This window comes from Hemitrygon akajei, chromosome 7 (genome assembly GCF_048418815.1).
Source record: "Hemitrygon akajei chromosome 7, sHemAka1.3, whole genome shotgun sequence".
NCBI classification, from domain to species: Eukaryota; Metazoa; Chordata; class Chondrichthyes; order Myliobatiformes; family Dasyatidae; genus Hemitrygon; species Hemitrygon akajei.
The window spans coordinates 95902262-95927529 of NC_133130.1; the positions used below are offsets into that span (position 1 = coordinate 95902262).

Genomic DNA, 25268 nt, shown 5'->3' on the forward strand with positions numbered 1-25268 from the left:
GAGGATTTTTTAACTTTTAATTAAATCCATATGGTAACAAAAACAAATACATATTGCAAATGCTTTTTTTCGAACCGTGCCCGTAACGCGGCTACTTTTAAATATACGTTGCGTATACTTCTTTACTGAACAACATTCCAATATCTCCTAACGACTGGTAAAAAATATATATACTGCAGCCTACCAGGAAAAGTTATTGATCGCCTTTAACTTAAAAGCAGCGTTTTGGCTCCGCCGCTCCCCCCCTCCTTTCCGTTTATCGCAAACTGGTATCCCACAAGACGCGGCGAAACCGGGTGTGATGTCATAGCATCCCGCGATGTAGTACAGAAAACAAATATAGTTAAAACACTTCTAACTTTAACTAGAAAATGAATTACTAAGCGAAAATATTATAAACTAAATAACTGCCATAAAGGCAGCACAATGCTTTTCTTCGAGTGTTTTCCATGTTGATGAGGGTGAGTACAAATGACTGATTTACAATAATTTAATTGTGAAATTGCGCTTGATTTATCGTACAATTTCATTGGACCTCTGTGAACTACTCATCAATTTTATTGGTCTACTGTTATGAGGCAAAATGTTTACGAGGCGGCATGAAAAAAAATAATGCATTAGCCGCTCCGTATTAAAGGCTGCAAAGTTCAAAGCAGTTCAAAATGTGGGAAAAAAGTAGCGGCTTAAAATCCGGAATCTACGGTAAATTGTTTCATGTGATATTAAAATTAAACTGGCAAGAGCTGTAGAGAAAAATGATGTTTAAGGTAAAAAAAATAACAGATATCAGCAAAATAAACACAGGGATTCTGCAGATGCTGAAAATCCGGAGCAAAACAGAAAAAATGCTGGATAAACTCAATAGGTCAGGCAGCATCTATTGAAGAAGAATCGATGTTTTGCACTGAAACCTTCATCAGTACTGGCTGTTGAAGTTTTTTGGGCTGAAATGTTGACTGCTCACCTCTCCATAGATGCTGCCTGAACTGCTGAGATATCAGTAAAGGCTGTTTTTAAAAATACCCTGGTGGTTCATTTCACTATTTTTTTTATGATATAAGAAGTCAAATCATCAAGAAATCTATGCTGCCTCACTGAGCAATCCCATTCTGTGGATAATTTTCTGTGTCCTATTAGCCCTAGAGTTGTAGAGTAATACAGGTCCTTTAGCCCATCTCATCCATGCTGAACGAAATGCCCAGCTGAGCTCATCCCATTTGGCTTTTCTGTCTCTATCCCTGTAAACCAAGGGTTCCCAATCTGGGGTCCACAGACCCCTTGCTCAATGGTATTGGTCCTCGGCATTAAAAAACGGTTGGGACCGCTGGTCTAAACTTTCCTTATTCATATAGCTGTCTGCCTTATAAATGTTGTCACTGTATCTGCCTCAACTAGTTCCTCTGGCAGCAGATTAGTGACCACTCACTGCGCCAACAGTACAGTACAATACAGGTCAATCTTTTAACCTACTCTGATATCAATCTATCCCTTCCATCCCCCGTTTTTAAAAATCATCCATGTAGCTATCTAAGAGTCTCTTAAATGTCCCTAATGTATCTGCCTCTACCTCCACCCCGGTGGTGTGCTCCACGCAGCCACCACTCTCTGTTAATATCTTACCTCAGTTTTCCTATCTATACTTTCCTCCAGTCACCTTAAAATTATGCCCCCTTAGGTGGGGAAAAGTCTCTGACAATCCATTCCATCTGTGCCTCTTATCATCTTGTACAAGTCTGTGAAGTCACCTCGCATCCTCTTTCACTCCAGAGAGAAAAGCTTGAGCTGGCTCAAAGTATCCTGACGAGACATGTTCTTTAATCCAGGCAGCATCCTCTGTACCCTCTCCAAAGCTTCCACATCCTTGCTATAATGAGGCACCCAGAACTGAACATAATATTCTAAGTGAGGTCTATCCAGGACTTTATGGAACTGTAACATTATCTGGTGGCTCTTGAATAAGAAAGGCCAACACACTATATGCCACCTTTACAACCCTATCAACGTGTGTGGCAACTTTGAGGGATCTGTGGGCATAAACCCCAAGATCTCTCTATTCCTCCACACTGCTAAGAATCCTGCCATTAACCCTGTAATCTTCCTTCAAATCTGACTTTCCAAAATGAATCATTACACAATTTTCTGGGTTGAACTCATCTGTCACTTCTTAGCCCAGTTTAGCATTCTGTCAATGTCCTGTTGTAACCCTCGACAACTTCTGCATTATCCACAATGTCATCAACCTTCATCTGCAAACTTATGGATCCACTGTTTTAATTCCTCATCCAAGTAATTTATAAATATCACAAAGAGCAGCAGTCCTAGAACAGGTCGCTGCCCTCCAAGCAAAATCACCCCTTGCCCATTATGGGCAAGTCAATTCAAAATCAACATAATTAAGTTTCCCTGGATCCCATGCCTCCTGATTTTGTGATTGAGCCTACCATGGGGAACCTCATCAAATGTTTTACTAAAATCCATATACACTACATCCATTGCTCTACGTTCATCAATGTGTTTTGTCACATCCTGAAAAAATTCATTCAGTCTCATGAGACATGATCTTCCCCTCACAAAACCATGTTTGCTGTCCCTAATCAGACTATGCTTTGGGATGGATTCTTTTTATGTTATGTATCAATGATCTGGATGATGGAATTGATGGCTTTGTTGCAAAGTTTGCAGATAATACAAAGATAGATGGAGAGGCAGGTAGACTTGAGGAAAGAGGGAGACTACAGAAGGACTTGAACAGATTAGGAGAATGGGCAAAGAAATGGCAAATGGAATACAGTGTTGGGAAGTGTATGGTCATGCACTTTGGTAGAAAAAATGAAAGGGTTGACTATTTTCTAAATTAAGAGAAAATACAAAAAACTGAGGTGCAAAGGGCCTTGGGAGTTCTTGTGCAGGATTCTCTGAAGGTTAATTTGCAGGTTGAGTCTGTGGTAAGGAAGGCAAATGCAATGTTAGTATTAATTTCAGGAGGACTAAAGTATAAAAGCAAGGATGTAATGTTTTTTTTTGTTTTTTTTTTAAAAAATTTAGTAGTTTTTCAAAACATTTTACAAAATTAAAAACCCCAAATCCCAATGAGGAGCATTAATACAGTGCAAGATTAAGCATACAATAACAATATGCTACAAAGGAAGAGAATAACAAAAAAGCACCTAAATTAAAGACAAGTGAGCTTAGTGTCCTCCCCAAGACAAGGATGTAATGTTGAGACTTTATAAAGCACTAGTGAGGCCTCACTTAAAGTATTGTGAACAATTTTGGGCCTCTTAGAACGGATGTGCTGAAACTTGAAACGGTTCAGAGAAGGCTCACAAAAATTATTCCAGGTTTAAAGGCCTGTCATATGAAGTGTTTGATGGCTCTGGGCCTGAATTCACTAGAATTCAGAAGAATGAGGGGTGACCTAATTGAAACCTATCGAATGGTGAAAGACCTTGATAGAGTGGATGTTTCCTATGGTGGGATTGTCTAAGACCAGAGGACACGGCCTCAAAATATTGGGGTTCTTTTTAGAAAGATGAGGAGGACCTTCTTTAGCCAGAGAGTGGTGAATCTGCAGAATTTGTTGACACAGGCAGCTATGGAGGCCAAGTCTTTGTTTATTTAAGGCAGAGTTTGATAGATTCTTGATTGGTCAGGGCATGAAGGGTTTCAGGGAGAAGGCAGGAGATTGGACCTGAGAGGAGAAATGGATCAGTCACGATGAAATGGCGGAGCAGACTCAATGGGCCAAATGACCTAATTCTGCTCCGATATCTTTTGGTCTAAAAGATACAGAACATCCTCTTTCTTAATGTTGCTGTGTACTAGCATATCAGCCTGTTTAATGCTGTTATCAGAATCGTCAAGGTCCCTCTCACTGGTGAATACTAAAGAAAGTATTCATTAAGGATCTTCCCCACCTCCTCCAACTCCAGGCACATTGCCTGTTCATCGCTGATCGGTCTTGCCCTGACTCTGGTCATCCTCTTGTTCTTCATGTACATGTAGCACACCTAGGGGGTTTTCCTTAATTGCTATTCGCCAAGGCCTTCTCATGTCTCCTTCTCACTCTCAAGTCCATTCTTAAGTTCTTTCCGAGTCACCTTGTATCTTTCTAGATCTCTGTCTGATCCTTGCATCCTGAAATTTAATTATGCTTCTTACCTACTCTTCTTCTTGACTAAATGTTCCAGATCTCTTGTGTCAACCATGGTTCCTGCACCCTTCTATCCCTTCCCTGCCTCAATGGGACAAAGCTATCCAGAACTCCATGCAAGTGCTCCCTAAACAATGTCCACATTTCTGTTATGCATTTCCCTGGGTATATCTGTGCCCAATTTGCCCTCTCTAGTCCCTGCCTAATAGCATCATAATTTTCCCTCGCCCAATTAAATACTTACCCCATACCTACTCCTATCTCTGTCCAAGGCCATGACTAAGATAGGGAGTTATGATCATTGTCTCCAAAATACTCACCCACTGTAAGGTCTGACACCTGACCAGGTTCATTGCTGAGCACGAAATCCAATGTGGTCTCTCCCCTAGTCAGCCTGTTTACATATTGTGTCAGGAATCCCCAATTCTACCCCATCTGAACTTTTTGCACAAAGGAGATGCCAGTTAATCTGCAGGGAGTTGAACTTGCCTATGACAACAACCCAGTTATTTTTTTCACCTTTCCAGAAACCTGCCTCCTGATCTGTTCCTCAGTTAGCACAGGGGCAGCAATGGATCAAGAGGACTAGAAAAGGATAGAAGGCCAGGCTTGCAATGATACTGAATTCCATTTGAATGTAGGTGGAAGGGAGGAATAACACTGACATTAGGCAATTTAGGATTATATTGAGTTTAGAGATAATATTTGTTTGAATGAGCATGCTTATTTAAAGTATCACTTGTTGGTAAACTTTTACCATAGCTAAAGAGTATTATCCTTCAGTTTGAGATAAACAACCAGGGTTATAAGTTAAAACTTTATGTTCAAGGTAGTAATCACATTTACTTGTATGAAGCCAATGTGCTTGTTAAATATGAAAACTTGAAAACGTTTTTTAAAAAAAATTATAAGACCCTCTGGGTGTGTCCTGTTGTAATGCAGTTTGGACAGATCGTGTAGAATGACACCATTGCTAACTTGTGACACAAACTTAATCACTCACCCACAGAATGCTGACACAGGGGAACCAGGTAATGCAAAGGAGTTGGCTTAGATTCAGTGTTTAGTTGCTAATTCAAAACAATTACAAGTTAGTTGAGGAAGGTTGTAACATAAATAAGATATAATATCTGAAGCATTTACAAATATAACAACATGGTTTAGAAGTTATGTGGTTATGTAAATTGGGGATTGTTTGCATATGCCTAGTTGTGGATGAAATAATCATTTACTTATGGTTAGATCACCACACCAAAAACTATTATAAGCTTTCAGTGGATGTAGAAATGCTATTGTCCAATTACTGTCACCATCCTGGCCATAAGACCATAAGGTGTAGGAGCAGAATTGGGCCAGTCAGCCCATTAAGTCTGCTCCACCATACTATCGTGGCTGGTTTATTATCCCTCTCAACCTTATTCTCTTGTCTTCTCCCCATAACCTTTGACGCCCTGATTAATCAAGAGCCTATCAACTTCCACTGCAATTATACCCAATGACTTGGCCTCCACAGCCAACTTTGGAAATGAATTGCACAAATTCACCACTCTCTGGCTAAAGAAATTCCCCATCAGCTCTGTTCTAAAGAGATGTGAGTCTGTACCCCCGGCCCTGAGCAAGATATCATTGTAGCGGTGAATCAGAAGGGTAAGTGGGATTCAGTACTGCTCGTTGGGCTGACGAGCTCTTGGTCCATGTTTATCCATTGCCTGTCCAGTTGTAGGTTACATCAAAGCATTTTCCTGTTCTATCTTCCTGCTGCTCTACCTATCAGTGCTAAATCAGAAAAGAATCTCAGCTGGTTTTAATGTGTTCTTTCCTCTTTTTCCAGTTTTAAGGATTTCTATGAAGTTGAGCCAGCAAAGTTCCAGAATAAGACGAATGGGATCACTCCAAGACGTTGGCTACTGTTATGTAATCCAGGTCTTGCAGACATCATTGCCGAGGTGAGGGATTAATTCTGAATACCCATTATGGATTTTAGCAATTGGGAGCAGATGAAAGGATGTGATCATGAAATATTAACTTCCCTCCTTCCTCCATAGATTCTCCATGACCTGTTAAGCATTTTTCAGAATTTTCTATTTTTATTTTAGATTTTCAGTTTAGTGACAGTACATTCCCCTGAAAGAACATGATGTGCTTGCACAGTAGCTGACCCAAGTATACACAATGGTCACTTTATTAGGTACACCTGTACACCAGCTCATTAATGTAAATAATCAGCCAATCATGTGGCAGCAATTCAATGCATAAAAGCATGCAGAAATGGTGAAGAGCTTCAGTTGTTGTTCAAACCAAACATTGGAATGGGAAAGAAATGTGATCTAAGTGATTCTGACTGTGGAATGATTGTTGGTGCCAGACGGGGTGGTTTGAGTATCTCAGAAACTGCTGATTTCCTGGGATTTTCATGCACAACAGTCTCTGGAGTTTACAGAGAATGGTATGAGGAATAAAAACATCCAGAAAGCAGCAGTTTCTGAGTTCAACCCAGATAAGTGTGAGGTGGTTCATTTTGGTAGGTTAAATATAATGGCAGAATATTGTATTAATGGTAAGACTCTTGGCAGTGTGGGGGATCAGAGAGATCTTGGGGTCTGAGTCCATAGGACACTCAAATCTGCTGCACAGGTTGACTCTGTGGTTAACAAGGCATACGGTGCATTGGCTTTCATCAATTGTGGGATTGAGTTTAGGAGCCGAGAGGTGATGTTGCAGCTATATAGGACCCTGGTTAGACCCCACTTGGAGTACTGTGCTCAGTTCTGATCGCCTCACTATAAGAAGCATGTGGAAACCATAGTAAGGGTACAAATGAGATTTACAAGGATGTTGCCTGGATTGGGGAGCATGCCTTTTGAGAATAGGTTGAGCGAAACTTGGCCTTTTCTCCTTGGAGCGACAGAGGATGAGAGGTGACCTGATAGATATGTATAAGATGATGAGAGGCATTGATCATGTGGATAGTCAGAGGCTTTTTCCCAGGGCTGAAATGGCTAACACGAGAGGGCACAGTTTTAAGGTGCTTGGAAGTAGGTACAGAGGAGATGTCGGGGTTAAGTTTTTTTAAGCAGAGAGTGGTGAGTGTGTGGAATGGGCTATCGGGAACGGTGGTGATGGTGGAAACGATAGGGTCTTTTCAGAGACTCCTGGATAGGTACATGGAGCTCAGAAAAATAGAGGGCTATGGGTAACCCTATGTAATTTCTAAAGTAAGTACATGTTTGGCACAGCTTTGTGGGCTGAAGGGCCTGTATTCTGCTGTAGTGTTGTATGTTCTAGTTCTGTGGGCAAAACTGCCTTGTTAATAAGAGAGGTCAAGGTGACAGTAACTCAAATAACCAGGCGTTACAACAATGTGGTGCAGAAAAGCATCTCCGAATTCACAACTCATCAAATCTTGAAGTGGATGGGCTACAACAACAGGAGCCCACAAACATTCACTCAGTGTATGTTAATCATTGGCTGATCCGCCTCTTGTTATCCTGCACTGATTTGATTCTGAAGTGCTAGATCAAATGTAAAGCTTTTCCCTATCACACATTTTCAAGGATCTCTAACTGAGAAGATATCCTCAATGTATTTATCATGTGACATCCTTTACTCATTTTAAACATCTGTTAGATCACCCTGTTGTCCTCCTAATGGCCAGGAAGATGAGCAACTTGTTATCACGCCTATTATAGTTTTCTGTGCAGGGTATGTTCCAAGGCTTAGATTTTGTTACTAATGGCAGGTCTCAGCCCTTGTTCATTTACCTTGCAGGATTTGCCAAAACAGCTCTAGTGAGGGTCATTAGTTCCAGACAAAGACCCTTCAGCCCAACTGGTTCATGCTAACCAAGATGCCCATCCAATCTAGTGCTATTTGGCCCAAACTTATTGGAATTCTTCCTATCCATATACTTGTCCAACTGTCTTTTCAAAGTTGTTATGCTAACTGCCATGATTGCTTCTTTTGGAAGCTCGTTCCATATATGTACTGTACCACACTCTGCCCTCAAGATTCTATTAAATCTTTCCCCTCTCACCTTAAACCAAGGCCTCAACTCAGGGAAAAATATTGTGCATATTTACCCTAGCTATGCCCCTCATAATTATAATGCACCTCTGCAAGACCACCTCTCAGTCTCCTACATTTTAGAGGAAATTTTCCTGTTCTGTCCTGGAGTTAAAGGACTTGAAAATATTATAAAGGTCTCCCACTGTTCAGGCCATGCTCTCTTCTTCTCTCACCTTTACCATCAGGAAGGAGGCACAGGAGCCTTAGGTCCCACACCACCAGGTTCAGAAACAGTTATTACCCTTCAACCATCAGGCTCCTGAACCAGCGTGAATAACTTCACTCACCTCAACACTGAACTGATTTCACAACCAATGGACTTGGTTTCAAGGATTCTTTATCTAATTTTCTCGATATTTGTTACTTATTTATTTATTAATATTATTTCATCTTTCTGTATTTGCACAGTTTGTTGTCTTTTGCACTCTAGTTGAACACCTTAGTTGGGCAGTCTTTCATTGATTCTGTTGTGGTTACTATTCTATGGATTAGTGAACATGCCCACAAGAAAATGAATCTCAGGGTTGTATATGGTGACATGAATGTAGTGTGATAATAAAATTTGCTTTGCATTTTGAAATCGGACCCCTTTACCGAGCACTTTTCTGTTGCTTTGCTGTGTTTAAAAACTATTAACCCTTGTCACGCCACCACGTTTCATTGTGGTTTGTAACAGCTCCTCATTAAACAGCCACTCAATTTTAACATTTTCCTCTTGGTTCTAAAATTCCTCTGTGGCCACCCCTTCCAGTGTAGCAGCTTCTTGCATTATAACTAAATAGGTAAGAACTTTATTCCGTGGAGCATAGGAGAATGAGGGGGGATTTGATAGAGGTCCACACAATTATCAGGGATATAGATAGGGTTAATGCAAGCAGGCTCACTCCACTGAGGTTGGGTGAGCTAGAACGAGAGGTCATGGGTTAAGCCTGAAAGGTGAAATTTTTAAGGGGTACCTGGGTAGGAACTTTTTCACTCATAGGATGGTGTGAGTGGAACAAGCTGCCAGTGGAAGTGGTGGATGCAGGTTCAATTTCTTCATTTATGAGAAGTTTGAATAAGTACGTGGTTGGGAGGGGCATGGAGGGCTGTGATCCAGGAACTGGTTGATGGGACTTTTCAGAATGACAGTTTGATGGCCCAAAGGGCCTGTTATGGTACTATAGTACTCTGTGACTCTGTGCCTTCTTTTTACTTCCTTTGACGTCTTTGAACTTGGATCTGGTTCCAGGTTCCAGCTTGCAAATTCCACGCCAGGAATCCTGTTCCAGAACCATCCAGATGCTGAGTCTACTGTGCAAGTTTCCTTGTATCAGACAAGATACTAAACACAGGCTTCATCTGCCTTCCCATGTGAAAGACCTCCTTTATTACAAAGCAAAAGAGCAAGGGCATGGGCTGGTCCATGCAGAATAAGATGCCACCTGATCTCATTTTATTTGCTCTCATTTGGCCCACGTCCCTCTAAACTTTTTATTGTGTGAGGGTGTCGCTCCCCAATATTAAAGCCACTACACAGATGCACATTGTTGCATGGTGAATTGTGCATGTCAGAGGCCCCCAGCTTTGGCTCAGCACTTTTCATACAATGCCGGTGAGAAGGTTCATGTTTTTTCTCTGCAGAGAATTGGAGAGGGTTTCATCACAGATCTGCAACAGCTGAAGAAATTGCTGGCCTTCGTCGACAACGAAGCTTTCATTCGAGATGTGGCCAATGTGAAACAGGTACGGGAAACTATTCTGTAGTGTCAGCTGTGTAAAATTAAAGCTAAACCAGTCTTCGTTGTCTGTGTCACAGTGGTTTTTACTGTGTCCCTTGGGTGACAAGGTTGCAGGGTCAAATCCCAATCCAGAGCCGTAAATCTGATTCTCCTGTATGGGGTCAATGAACCATTTTGCTGTCTGATACCGTCATTCAAATACAATACTAAAACTCTACAATGTTAAAACATCCTTAGCATTGCTTTCCTCTCTGTCAAGAGCAGTGAACTGACCTCATCTGGCCAGCGCTGCCTTGCTGTCTGTCGGGACTTGTTCTGGCTGCTGTGTTCTTGACTACATTTGACGGTGTTTACGGTCGCAGTAAAATTTAGCACCTATAGTTCCGGTGATCTCATTCTCTTTGTTTTTAGGAGAACAAACTGAAATTTGCGGCTTATTTAGAGAAAGAGTACAAGCTGAAGATCAATCCTTCCTCCATCTTTGACGTCCACGTCAAGCGGATCCATGAGTACAAGAGGCAGCTACTGAACTGTTTGCACGTTATTGTTCTCTACAACCGTAAGTCACCATCTGCACATGGTTCGATTTATCCATTGATCTCTTCTATCAGTTACTACTGTTGTTACTGATTCACTCTCCTTCCTCAATCACACTTTATTTACTTATGCACAAAGAGAACAACATGGCCCATGTCACCACACTGTTCCAAAGTTTGAACACAGAAATGCCATTTTTATACAGAATTTACTGGTATTTACAGATATTGACCAATTGGTGATAATCTTGTGTAGGTCCAAATTCCTTATTTGCTTAATCAATCGCCAAGCACAGTATGGTAATACAAGTATTAGTAATCTTCCTGGTAAAGGCCAATAATACTTAAGAATTAGTTAAGTAATTGCCACCCTAGAATCTTTTGTTTGCATCTTTGTCTCGGAATGCCAAATGGCTCCAGTCCCCTACTGTGCAAAGGGAAACTATGCTCTTCAAAGACTTTTCTTGCTTGGACTGACTGCACGCTATCTGTAAACTATCCTTGCCTGGACATTACCTTGCTGCAACTTCCACAGTACTTGCTAAAAATGGACAGAGGCTTGTCTGCAAATGTACCCCTTTCTCCCCGTCTCTTACCTCCGTTGGTCCTGTACGTGTACGTGATGTGGGCCGACCTGAGAAGTACATATTACTCTTTCATCAGGGAGGGAAGCTGGAGCTCGCCCTGAGTTGAATAAATGTGGTGCTCCTTAGTTCGGGGGAATGGGCCAGCATTACCTGTTGGAGAAGGTGCTTTAACCTGGCATATGGCAGATACGTTTTCTCTGCCCAGTGGTACCTGGCACGAGAAATGGAATCTGTCTGTGGCCGAGTGCTGAGGTGTACTATTGTGATGGGAGAAGGAGATGCTGTGTCAGACCCCAAATTCCTGCTGCCATAGGGGCCAAAATGAACACTACCTCGCTGCCTGAACCCACAGTGTTTATTGAGATACAGCACGGAATCAACCCGAGCAACCCCCTGATTTAACCCTAGCCTAATCACAGGATGGTTTACAATAACCAATTAACCTACCAACTCGTACATCTTTGAACAGTGGGAGGAAACCGGAACGCGCGTTGTCACAGGGAGAATGTACAGACTCCTTATGACAGTGGCAGGAATTGAACCTGGGTTGCTGGTACTGTAAGGCGTTGTGCCAACCACTACGCTACTGTGCCGCCTAATTCTGATGCAGAGAGCTGGTCGCAGTGAGCCTCCTGACTTGCAGAGGTGGTGTTTCCACTGTAAGCTGAAACAATGCCAGTTTAGTGAGGAGATGACCGGGGAAAGGGCTCAGGGTGATTGGCCCTGGGATCAGTTGGAGAACAGCTTATTTCATGATGGGGAAGCTGGCTAACTGCAAACTGCTGTCCTAGTTCAAACAGTAGGCTGAAACAATGCCAGTTTAGTGAGGTGTGACCGGGAGGAGGGGTAAGGGTGCTTGGCCCTGGGATCAGTTGGAGAACAGTTTGTTTCACGATGGGGAAACTGGCTAGCTGCAAACTACTGTCCTAGTTCAAACATTAGGCTGGGCCTCGTATTAACAAATGTTTGCAGGAGACAAGTAAATTACCACGGGTAATAACAGAATGACACAGTGGTCTAACAGTTAGAGCAGCCCTATTACAACTCGGGTGTTCCGGAGTTTGGAGTTCAGTTCCAGTGCTGTCTGTAAGGTGTCTGTACGTTCTCCCCATCACTGCGTGGTTTTCCTCCACAATCCAAAGATTACGGGTTAGAAAGTTCATTGGTCATCATAAATTGTCCTGTGATTAGGCTAGAGTTAAATGGCTGGGTTGCAGAGCAGTGCCACTCATTGGGCCAGAAGGGTCTGTTTCGTACTGTATCACTGAATAAATAAATAAATAAATAAATAAATAGAATATTCTGGAAATACTCAGCAGGCAAGGTATATCCATGAATGTCAGTGTTTCTATTGATAGTTTATCATTTCTCTGTTGTTGGCACAGCAATAGTGCTTATTGTGAACACGAATGATCAGTTCTTTCTATCTTGTGCTACTCTGATTTAAAGTTTAACCTTTGCCTGTCTTGCTGCTGGCCATTTGTCTATCCATTCTGCTCATCTACCCTGGAGGTATTCTTTAGTCTGTTATGTGTCTGTATTTTGTCAGAGACATTTGGGAAATCTAGAGTCATTACTGAAACATCAGTAACCAGAATCAGTTTTAACACCACTGACATATGTCATAAAATTTGTTGTGTGACAGCATTACAGTGCAATACATTAAAAAATATACAAATTACATTTTGAAATATACTTGATATATAAAAAATTAAGTAATGCAAAAATAGTGAGGTAGTGTTCATGGGTTCGTTGTCCATTCAGAAATCTGATGGCGGAGGGGAAGAAGCTGTTCATAAAACATTGTGTGTTTTTAGGCATATTTTCAAAATGCTTGTTGACTATTCATTAATAGATTTTTTGGATTGTAGTGTTTTTCTTCAGTAAAAGTTCAATTACCTATTTTCTGATATTAAGCTGACAGGATTGTTTTTTCTCTCATTTAGATAAAGTTATCCTTTCTCCAAATTATTAAATATGTGTAGTTCAACATCTTGCCTAAGTTATTGTAAAAAAAAATGTCTAGGTACAATCTTAGGGCTGAGAGCTTTATCTTCCTTCTGTTCAAATAATTTAAGATTCTTTTTCTCTTAAATGCAGTTATTACTTTCCAAGCTCCTCTTCCATTGTTCGGTCCAGCTTCTCTTTCTCCCTTGAAAACAATCTAGCCAAATAATAACATACTTGATCTGTGTGCTGCCTATAATTTTTATCCTGGTTGTCCCATAATTGATCTGTTTCCATACCATTTTCATTTTCAAATTTGAAACTTTGGATTATTTTAATATCTTGCTGACTGTTTTTTGATAAATGAATTTCAGTTGTTTTGGATTTCGACCGGATTTCCCCGTCATGCTGCCCTCTGCTGTCCACGTGTTTGTTGACAAGTTATTTCCTCAATTTCATGCTTGCTGTGCCATTAATGTTTGGCTTATTCTTGTTTAATCTGTAAAGTTTTATTTGCAACCTCTAAGACCTCCTTTGTTCTACATTCTATTGCACCATAATGCAATGTTCTCATTACTTATTAACCGTATAGCAATATAGACACTGTTGCCTAAATATTTAATTCAAGTTCAGTTTATTGTCAGCTGTACACATATATACAGCCAAATGAAACAAACTTCCTCTGGATCAAGGTATACAAATACAGTACATATAACTCATACACACAACACATGAAGTAATATTACCACAAGTAAATTAACAAATACTAAGGTGCACTTACAACACAAGTTTTAAGAAGTAAACAGTTTGACGCTCCGGGTGCTTCATACGTGATGAGGTCTGGTTGGTGGCAGGGAGTTCAGTAGTCTCACAGCCCTGGGGAAGAAGCTTCTTTCCATCCTAATGCTGCGGTACCTCCTGCTTTATAGTTCCTGAACCAGTGTAGATAACTTCACTCACCACAACTCTGAACTGATTCCGCACAACCTATGGACTCACTTTCAAGGACTCTACAACTCATGTTCTCAGTGTTATTTCTTTATTGTTTATTAATAATAATATTTGCTTTTTTGTATTTGAATAGTTTGTGTTCTTTGCACATTGGTTGTTTATCAGTCTTTGTAGTTTTTTATTACTTCTATTGTATTCCTTCATTCTACTGTGAATGTCTGCAATAAAATGAATCTTGGGGTCGTATAGGGTGACAGATACTGTACGTACTTTGTTAATAAATTTACTTTGGATGTCCTGGGAACAGGAGGAAGTGACGACTGATTGAAATGGGAAGGGTTCTGGTGGATTCTAATGTAGGGAAGGAATTCAGAAGAAGCCTGTGAACTTTGTCCAATCCTAATGCTGTTCATGTTAACACACATGAGCAGGGAACAGCAACTTGAGAAAACACTGATAGTAAGTGGGATGCATAGGATTGAGAGGTGTAATGTGAGCCTGATTTCGACAAGAAACATTCATGTGGCAAGGGCAACTGAGGTATGGCAGTTCAATAATAGAAACTTTCAGCAAACGTTTCATGGACCTGCATCAAGCTGCAGACTTGGAACAAGGAGCTAAGGAACTGATACAAAGCTTTAAACTCTCATCAGGTCAGGGAGCGTCAACAAGAGTTTGAAGTTTTAACTTTTGTTAAGTGATAGACCAGATTGAAAGGGGAGTGGTGCTAAAGGGAAGTGTGCAAAGGGAGTAAAGTCCATGTTGGGCCATTGTGGTGAACTACATATACCTGTCTGGACACGCCCCCCCCGCTGACTGCTCCTGTGGCTCCTCCCACAGACCCCTGTATAAAGGAGATTGGAGGCACTGTGCCTCCCTCTGTCTCCAGGATGTTGTGTGGTGGTCTCTTGCTGCTGACGGTGCTTTCTTCCAGCCAATAAAAGCCTACCTTGACTCACGTCTCCGAGAGTTATTGATAGTGCATCAGCCATAAGACGTAGGAGAAAATTAGGCCATTCGGCCCATCAAGTCTTCTCCGCCATTTCATCATGGCTGACTTACTATCCTTCCTCAATGCCATTCTCCCTGTAACCTTTGATGCCCTTACAAATCAAAAATCTACTTACCTCTGCTTTAAATGTACCCAATGACTTGTCCTAAACAGCTGTGAATTCCATAGATTTGCCACCCTCTGGCTAAAGAACGAATCCTCCTCATCTTTGTTCTACAGCAGGGGTTCCCAAACTGGGGTCCACAGATCCCTTGCTTGGTCCATGGCTTAAAAAGATTGGGAACTCCTGTTCTGAAGGGACGTCCTTGTACTTTGAACCTGCGCCCTCTGGTCCTAGACTCTCCCACTATAGGAAACATCCTCTCCATGTCCACTCTATCTGAGCCCTTCAATATTCAAAACGTTTCAATGAGATCTCTCCTCTTTCCCCCCCCCCCCCACCCCAATTCACAGGCCTAGAACCATCAAATGCCCCTTTTATATTAACCCTTTCATTCCTGGGATCATTCTCGTGAACTTCCTCTCAACGTTCTCCAATGCCAGCATACCCTTTCTTAGATGAGGAGCCCAAAACTGCTCACAATACTCGTAAGTGAGGTCTGACCAATGTCTTATAAAGCCTCAACACATGAGTAATGGGAGTGTTTAAATGGCAGAAGTTATGTTGCTTCAAGGCAAGGGGCAGGGAGAGGAAATTGCAGACGGAAATGGTTCTAGTGGATTTGGCCAGGTCAGTTCAGAGTTTATAATGCTAGAATGAATTTTAAGCATCTATGCACTGTACCTCTGATATATTTACACTCAGTGTAGACTGTGTGCAGTAAGTTGAGTGTCATGGTTGCTCTGGCAGCATTTTCCAAGCTGTGGCTTGGGAGTGTGACCAACCCGCCAGCCATACACTCTTCAGATTTGGTCATAAATCACCAAACCTTTATCATGGTTGGATCGAAATCTTTTAAATTCTTCATTTTTAATCTTTTTTTATTGATTTAAACATATAAAGACAAATACAAATCAGAGGAGAAGTTATACATATTTCAATAGAAGTACAAACAAAAAAAGGAGTGTACACTGTCAAAACCATATATAGTATAATATTGAGCTAATATATAAAAGGAACCACTACTCCTCTTAACAGTTCGTGAAAAGAAGACTCAAATTTTCTATTATTGAGAAGAAAAAAAACCCCACTAAACTAACCTAAAACAAAAAAAAAAGACTGGGCATTCCATTTGAGGATATAATTACAAAAAAGGGGGGAAAATCCTTCTGGTCAAATCTGAAACATCACGGAGAAGAAGGAAAAAGATTACCTAAAAAAGTGGGGGGAAAAGTAAAAAAAAAAAGAAAATTTAAATCATATGAAAATATTGAATGAAAGGTCGCCAGGTTTGCTCAAATTCAAAAGATGTATCAAACGTCCGACTTCTAATTTTCTCCAAGCTTAAACACGACATAATGGAGAGCAAAAAAACAGTAGGTGGATGAGGATCTTTCCAATACAACAAAATGGCTCTCCTAGCCAATAAAGTTGAAAAAGCTATACTACATTGAGCGGAAGCAGAGACATTTCCTGCTTCCTTCAGAGTGATCCCAAAGATTGCCGTAAGTGAATTAGGTTGTAGGTCCAAACCTATGATTTTGAATAGCATTCTAAAAATATCCCTCCAAAAATTATTTAACTTTATACAAGACCAAACATATGAGGTAAGGTAGCCACCTCAGCATTACATCTATCACAGGTGGGATTTATATTAGAAAAAATATGCGCTAGTTGATCTTTTGACATATGCGCCCTGTGCACTACCTTAAATTCTTAAGCTAACTAAGCACACGTGCCTAGTGAAAAGGAGAAATTCAAGACCACCTTTGAGAGGGAAACTATCGATGGCCTTGTTAGTGAAGCAGTTTAATGCGACTGAAGGTGCTGTTGATTTTGAAATAATCCCTTTTGTCTCTTCCAGGCATCAAAAAAGAACCGAACAAACCCTTTGTGCCAAGGACAGTACTGATTGGAGGAAAGGTAGGGCATACAAGGGAGTGGCATTCATTTTGAGAAGTTTTTGGATGTAGCAGGTTTTGTTAGGGCAGAAGGAAAGTGATACTGATGTGAAACTGACTTTTGTTTTGTGTGTCTAAGTCCCTCCTTGGCTTCACCCTCCTGTAACCTCCAATGTACAAAAACCCTCATATCTCTGAGCTCCTCCAGTTATGGCCACATTCCCATAAACTACCAGCAATGGCCTGTCTTCACCTCTGTAGCCCTGATCCCCTGGATTCTGTTCAGTTCCTTGAACCTCTCCAATTCCATGTGACATTGTCTTAGGAAAAGCCTCCTGGAAACCTCTCACACTCGGCCACGTTCAGGCAGCTGGCTTGTTTATCCCAGCTCCTGGGGTATGTTTTCTGTGTGAAGGGAAATGTGTAAGTGTAACATAAACACTCAGCAGGCCATGGAGCACCATGAGGGAAGAGAGCTTTGTTCTCTCTCTAGTAGTGCTTCCTAACCTCCAGCACATTCCCAGCCTTTTCTGTTTTCAGAGTTGTGCAATTATAGAACACTGCAGAGGGCTTTTGGCTCACCCTGCCCATGCCGTAACATTCTATACTTTGACGTTTCAAGTGCTGATACATATAGCAGTTGTAATGGTCTCTTTTGGATCTCTGAAATCTGCAGTCCATTTACTTTTCTCATTGTGAAGAGTATCCCGACTGCCTGCTATTGAAACACCCATGTCCAAGAATAGAAAAGCCTGCAAAGTAGTGGATATGACCCAGTCCATCAGGTGTAAAGCCCTCCCCACCATTGAGCACGTCTACAAAGAGGGCTGTCACAGGAAAGCAGCATCAAGGACCCCCACTATCCTGTCTTTTATCCTCAGCCATCAGGCTGCTGAACCAGCATGGATAACTTCCTCACCTCCATGCTGAACTGACTCCACAATCTATGATTCACTTTCTAGGACTCTACACTCAGTGTTGTTTGTTTGTTTATCTATTTATTATTGGCATAATTTGTCCTCTTTTGCACATTGGATGTTTGTCAGTCTTTGTTTCGTATAGTTTTCATAAACTATTACATTTCTTTATTTTCCTGTAAATGCCTGAAGGAAACTGAATCTGAAGGTGACATCTACGTACTTGGATAATAAATTTATTTTTGAACTTTGATTTTCTTTCCACAGGCGGCACCAGGCTATCACATGGCCAAGATGATCATCAAACTCATCACTTCAGTGGGAAATGTTGTCAACAATGACCCCATAGTGGGTGACAGGTTGAAGGTCATCTTCCTGGAGAATTACCGGGTGTCTCTGGCTGAGAAAGGTACAGTGGACAAATGTCATAAGAATTGAGATTTCATGTTCACTTAAAGTCTCTGGCCTTCAGTAGGGAAAATGGACCAAGCATTCTCTGATCAGTCAGTTTTCCTGCAGGCTCCTGGGAAACCAACATAGGAATAAAGGTAAAACCAGGAGACAGCTGCAGGCTAGACAGCATCTCAGCAGAGAGAAAAAAGGTTAACATTTTAGTTTGATCCCTCATTTAAAAAAATAATTGGGTGTTTAGCATCTGCAGTTTGTTCTTTGTTCATGAAGCAAAAATAAGCCATTCAGGCCCTTAAATTATTCTGTCATTCAAAAACTGTGCTTTTAAATTGACGCAGATGGAATTACTTGTGACATGGGATGGGATACTTAAGGGGAAAGATAATATACAGGACCACAGAAGGAAAAGCAGGGAATAGGCCCCATTTCTGAGTTTGACCTCTTCAGCAGAGGAAACGGGGAGGACTTATAACATCAAACTTCCAAGTTTACAAAGAAGAAAGTTTTGAGGTTGTAAGCCTGATCTTTCCCCATCTTGACTACCAACTCTTTATAAAATTTCCAATCACAACAATAAATTGAGAACTGAATTGTCCATCAAACCACTAGAAATCCCACCACCAGCAGGCACAGTTGGTGGAGTTAATGATTGCAACTTCAGTAACCTCTGTGCTGCATGTGTCTGACTATGACTAGGGAGCCTCTGATTACATCTTCTGTGAATGACTTTGGGATGCTTTACTCCATTAAAGGTGAGGTGTAATTGCAAATTGATGTCAGATAGAGTTGGAACCTGGAATGATCAATTCAGCAAAGGGAAAAATGGGACACTGTGTTAACTTCCTCTCCTCCTCTTCAACAACAGTGATCCCTGCGTCAGATTTGTCCGAACAGATTTCAACAGCTGGCACAGAGGCTTCAGGAACAGGCAACATGAAGTTCATGTTGAACGGAGCACTGACGATAGGAACCATGGATGGCGCTAATGTCGAGATGGCAGAGGAGGCGGGAGCGGAGAATCTCTTCATCTTCGGCATGAGAGTGGAGGATGTCGAGGCGCTTGATAAAAAGGGGTTAGTTTTAAATTGTTAGATAACTTGCTGCAATGAGATCGCCCCCTGCCTTTATCATGTTGGCCTTGGTTCAGCAATAGTGCTTTGCCATCTGAATCAGGAATTCAAAGTGATTCAAGTGTGGAAGCCTTAGAGAGAGTGCAGCAGAGATTTACCAGGATGCTGCCTGCACTAGAGAGCATGTCTAATGAGGAAAGGTTCTTCACTCTAAAGAGAAAAAGGATGAGAGGTGACTTTATACAGGTGTACAAGATGCTAAAAGGCACACATCAAATGGGTAACCAAAGACCTTTATCCAAGGCTGAAATGGCTAATACAAAGGGGGCATAATTTTATGGTGATTGGAGGAAAGTATAGGGGAATTTCAGATGTAGGATTTTTTTTATAGTTGTGGATGTGGGAAACACCATTCAGGGAAAGTGGTAGAGGCAAAAACATTAGGGACATTTAAGATAGGCACATGAATGATTAAAAAATGGAGGACTATATGAAAGGGAAAGATTAGATTGATCTTAGAGTAAGTTACAAGGTTGTCACAATATTGTGGGCCGAAAGGCCTGTACTGTGTTGTAATGTCCTATGTTTGATGTTCAAAAATCTTTTTGACCCAAAGGTGGTTAGTCAGGAATGCATTGCAGGAGAAAGTGGGAGAGGCAGATACTCTTGCAAGGCTTTAGAAACAGCTGGAATAAGCACTTGAATGGCCAATGCACATTAGGCTCAGCATCAAGTGTTGGTAAGTGGGTTTCGTGTATGGAGGTACATCCTCAATGGTCAGTGACTCAGTGCCTTTGTCCCTCTTCTGTCCCCCTTCTTCTCTTTTAGCCACATTGGGCTGTTCATTTACATGATCAGCCTTCCAGTATGATAGTGAATGTGAGCCTTCAATAATATGTGTTCATTGATTTTCTGTCCAATGCAGATACAATGCCAGAGAATATTACGACAAGCTGCCAGAGCTAAGACAGGCTGTGGATCAGATCAGCAATGGATACTATTCCATGAAAGAACCAGAGCTGTTTAAGGACGTGGTAAACATGCTGATGCATCATGATAGGTAATGAACTTGGGTGGATAACTGACCAATGTGAAGGTTTATCTTACAACATAAATACCACTGAGGATGAGCTAAAGCCTACTCTTCTAGATGGTGACTTTTTCCTTGTTGTCAAATTTGGTAAAAGTCATAGAGCACTACAGCACAGGATCAGGCCCTTCAGCCCATCTAGGCCATGCTGAACTGTTATTTTGCCTACTCCCATCGACCTGCATCTAGACAGTAGCCCTCAGAACCCTTCCCATCCATGCAAATATCCAAACTTCTCTTAAATGTTGCAGTCAGGCTTGCATCCACCACTTCCATTGGCAGCTTATTCCACACTCACACCATCCTCTGAGTGAAGAAGTTCCCCCTCATGTTCCCTTTAAACATTTCACCCATATTCTATGACCTCTAGTCCCATCCAACCTCAGTGGGTTGCCTGCTTGCATTTACCCTGTCTGTACCCCTCGTAATTTTATATTAAGGTTTACCCCGCTGTCGAAAGTAGAGCGATCCTATGAAGCCTTTCGTAAGCCGAAATGTCGTAAAGCGAAGAAGCAATTACCATTAATTTATATGGGAAAAATTTTTGAGCGTTCCCAGACCCAAAAAATAACCTACCAAATCATATCAAATAGCACTTAAAACCTAAAATAACACTAACCTATAGTAAAAGCAGGAATGATATGATAAATACACAGCCTATATAAAGTAGAAATATTGTATGTACAGTGTAGTTTCACTTACCAGAATCGGGAAGATTTAGCCAAAACCAATTAGTAGAAAAAAATCGGCATGTACACACAGGCGCACACACCTGCCCGCGCAAGGCTTCACAATCATGGTAGTCTTTCTCGGGGTAAACACAATTTTAAAGCGAGCACCTTTTTTTGTAAAAGTGACAATCTTCTTTGGACCACCATATCTGCACCCGGTGTGTCCAGCTGCAGCTCCTAAAGGACTGCGTTAGGGAACTGGAGATGCAGCTCGATGACCTTCGTCTGGTCAGGGAGAGTGAGAGTTGATAGAGAGGAGTTACAGGCAGGTGGTCACTCCAGGGCCACGGGAGACAGACAAGTGGGTCACAGTCAGGAGGTGGATGGGGAAGAGTCAGGCACTAGAGAGTACCCCAGTGGCTGTACCCCTTGACAATAAGTACTCCTGTTTAAGTACTGTTGGGGGGGACAGCCTACCTGGGGGAAGCAACAGTGGCCGTACCTCTGGCACAAAGTCTGGCCCTGTAGCTCAGAAGGGTAGGGAAAGGAAGAGGAAGGCAGTAGTGATAGGGGACTTTATAGTTAGGGGGTCAGACAGGCGGTTCTGTGGACGCAGGAAGAAAATTCGGATGGTAGTTTGCCTCCCAGGTGCCAGGGTCCAGGATGTTTCAGATCACGTCCAAGATGTCCTGCAGCGGGAGGGAGAACAGCCAGAGGTCGTGGTACAAGTTGGTACCAACGACATAGGTAGGAAAAGGGAGGAGGTCCTGAAACCAGACTACAGGGAGTTAAGAAGGAAGTTGAGAAACAAGACCTCAAAGGTAGTCATCTCGGGATTACTGCCTGTGCCACGTGACAGTGAGAAAAGGAGTAGAATGAGGTGGAGGAGAAGTACGTGGCTGAGGGATTGGAGCAGGGGGCAGGGATTCAGATTTCTGGATCATTGGGACCTCTTTTGGGGCAGGTGTGACCTGTACAAAAAGGATGGGTTGCACTTGAATCCCAGGGGGACCAATATCCTGGTGGGGAGGTTTGCTAAGGCTACTTGGGAGAGTTTAAACTAGAATTGTTGGGGGGTGGGAACCAAACTGAAGAGACTGGGAAAGAGGCAGCTGGTTCACAAATAAAGAAAGCTAGGAGACAGTGTGTGAGAGAGGATAGGCAGGTGATCGAGAAGGGACGCGCTCAGACCGAAGGTTTGAGATGTGTCTATTTTAACGCAAGGAGTGTTGTGAACAAAGCGAATGAGCTTAGAGCGTGGATCGGTACTGGGAGATATGATGTGGTGGCCATTACAGAGACTTGGATGGCTCAGGGACAGGACTGGTTACTTCAAGTGCCGAGTTTTAGATGTTTCAGAAAGGACAGGAAGGGAGGCAAAAGAGGTGGGGACGTGGCACTGTTGATCAGAGATAGTGTCACAGCTGCAGAAAAGGTGGACACCATGGAGGGATTGTCTATGGAGTCTCTGTGGGTGGAGGTTAGGAACAGGAAAGGGTCAATAACTTTACTGGATGTTTTTTTATAGGCCGCCCAATAGTAACAGGGATATTGAGGAGCAGATAGGGAAACAGATCCTGGAAAGATGTAATAATAACATAGTTGTCGTGATGGGAGATTTTAATTTCCCAAATATCGATTGGCATCTCCCTAAAGCAAGGGGTTTAGATGGGGTGGAGTTTGTCAGGTGTGTTCAGGAAGATTTCTTGACACAATACGTAGATAAACCTACAAGAGGAGAGGCTGTACTTGATTTGGTATTGGGAAATGAACCTGGTCCGGTGTCAGATCTCTCAATGGGAGAGCATTTTGGAGATACTTTATAAGGAGATAGATCATAATTCTATCTCCTTTACAATAGTGTTGGAGAGAGATAGGAACAGATAAGTTAGGAAAGCATTTAATTGGAGAAAGGGGAATTATGAGGCTATCAGGCAGGAAATTGGAAGCTTAAACTGGAAACAGATGTTCTCAGGGAAAAGTATGGAAGAAATGTAGCAAACTTTCAGGGAATATTTGTGTGGAGTTCTGCATAGATACATTCCAATGAGACAAGGAAGTTATGGTAGGGTACAGGAACCATGATGTACAAAGATCATAATAAATCTAGTCAAGAAGAAAAGAAAAGCTTACAAAAGGTTCAGAGAGCTAGGTAATGTTGGAGATCTAGAAGATTATAAGGCTAACAGGACGGCGCTTAAGAAGGAAATTTGGAGAGCCAGAAGGGGCCATGAGAAGGCCTTGGTGGGCAGGATTAAGGAAAACCCCAAGTATGTTTACCCCAAGGAAAACTACAAGTATGTGAAGAGCAAGAGGATAAGACGTGAAAGAACAGGACCTAACAAGTGTGACAGTGGGAAAGTGTGTATGGAACTGGAGGAAATAGCAGAGGTACTTAATGAGTACTTTGCTTCAGTATTCACTATGAAAAGGATCTTGGTGATAGCAGTGATGATTTGCAGCAGACTGAAAAGCTTGAGCATGTAGATATTAAGAAAGAGGATGTGCTGGAGCCTTTGGAAAGCATCAAGTTGGATAAGTCGCTGGGACCGGATGCGATGTACCTCAGGCTACTGTGGGAGGCGAGGGAGGAAATTGCTGAGCCTCTGGCGATGATCTTTGCATCATCAATGGGGACGGAAGAGGTTCCAGAGGATTGGAGGGTTGCGAATGTTGTTCCTATATTCAAGAAAGGGAGTAGAGATAGCCCAGGGAATTATAGACCAGTGAGTCTCACTTCAGTGGTTGGTAAGCTGATGGAGAAGATCCTGAGAGGCAGGATTTATGAACATTTGGAGAGGTATAATATGATTAGGAATAGTCAGCATGGCTGTGTCAAGGGCAGGTCGTGCCTTACGAGCCTGATTGAATTTTTTGAGGATGTGACTAAACACATTGATGAAGGTAGAGATGTAGTGTATATGGATTTCAGCAAGGCATTTGATAAGGTACCTCATGCAAGGCTTATTGAGAAAGTAAGGAGGCATGGGATCCAAGGGGACATTGCTTTGTGGATCCAGAACTGGCTTGCCCACAGAAGGCAAAGAGTGGTTGTAGACAGGTCATATTCTGCATGGAGGTCGGTCACCAGTGGTGTGCCTCAAGGATCTGTTCTGGGACCCTTACTCTTCGTGATTTTTATAAATGACCTGGATGAGGAAGTAAAGGGTTGGGTTAGTAAGTTTACTGATGGCACAAAGGTTGAAGGTGTTGTGGATAGTGTGGAGGGCTGTCAGAGATTACAGCGGGACATTGATAGGATGCAAAACTGTGCTGAGAAGTGGCAGATGGAGTTTTTGGTAGGCTTCCACAAGGTCAAATATGATGGCAGAATATAGTATTAATGGTAATACTGAAGTTCTCAGGAGGAGAAGTTCTCAGTGTGGAGGATCAGAGGGATCTTGGGGTCCAAGTCCATAGGACGCTCAAAGCAGCTGCACAGGTTGACTCTGTGGTTAAGAAAGTGTATGGTGTATTGGCCTTCGTCAATCGTGGAATTGAATTTAGGAGCTGAGAGATAATGTTGCAGCTATATAGGACCCTGGTCAGACCCCACTTGGAGTATTGTGCTCAGTTCTGGTTGCCTCACTACAGGAAGGATGTGGAAGCCATAGAAAGGGTGTAGAGGAGATTTACAAGGATGTTGCCTGGATTGGGGAGCATGCCTTACGAGAATAGGTTGAGTGAACTCGGCCTTTTCTCCTTGGAGCGACAGAGGTTGAGAAGTGACCTGATAGAGGTGTATAAGATGATGAGAGGCATTGATCGTGTGGATAGTCAGAGGCTTTTTCCCAGGGCTGAAATGGCTGCCACAAGAGGACATGGGTTTAAGGTGCTGGGGAGTAGATACAGAGGAGATGTCAGGGGTAAGTTTTTTACGCAGTGGTGATTGCATGGAATGGGCTGCTGGCAACAGTGGTGGAGGCGGATACGATAGGGTCTTTTAAGAGACTTTTGGATAGGTACATGGAGCTTAGAAAAATAGAGGGCTATGGGTAAGCCTAGTAATTTAGACAATAGGTGCAGAAGTAGACCACTCGGCCCTTCGAGCCTGCACCGCCATTTTGAGATCATGGCTGATCATCTACTATCAATACCCGGTTCCTGCCTTGTCCCCATATCCTTTGATTCCCCTA

At 42.1% G+C, this 25268-nt stretch overlaps 1 protein-coding gene across 1 annotated transcript in view; it reads left to right on the forward strand.

The window, feature by feature from the left end:
- The window catches only part of LOC140730700 (glycogen phosphorylase, brain form), a 107620-nt gene that overhangs the window by 72954 nt on the left and 9398 nt on the right, over positions 1-25268 (forward strand). Inside the window, exons 12-18 of the mRNA XM_073051491.1 lie at positions 5985-6099; positions 9842-9943; positions 10351-10498; positions 16937-16995; positions 18158-18299; positions 19167-19374; positions 20297-20431. Of these exons, the coding sequence (XP_072907592.1) occupies positions 5985-6099; positions 9842-9943; positions 10351-10498; positions 16937-16995; positions 18158-18299; positions 19167-19374; positions 20297-20431 (909 nt within the window). The remainder of the gene's footprint in view (positions 1-5984; positions 6100-9841; positions 9944-10350; positions 10499-16936; positions 16996-18157; positions 18300-19166; positions 19375-20296; positions 20432-25268) is intronic.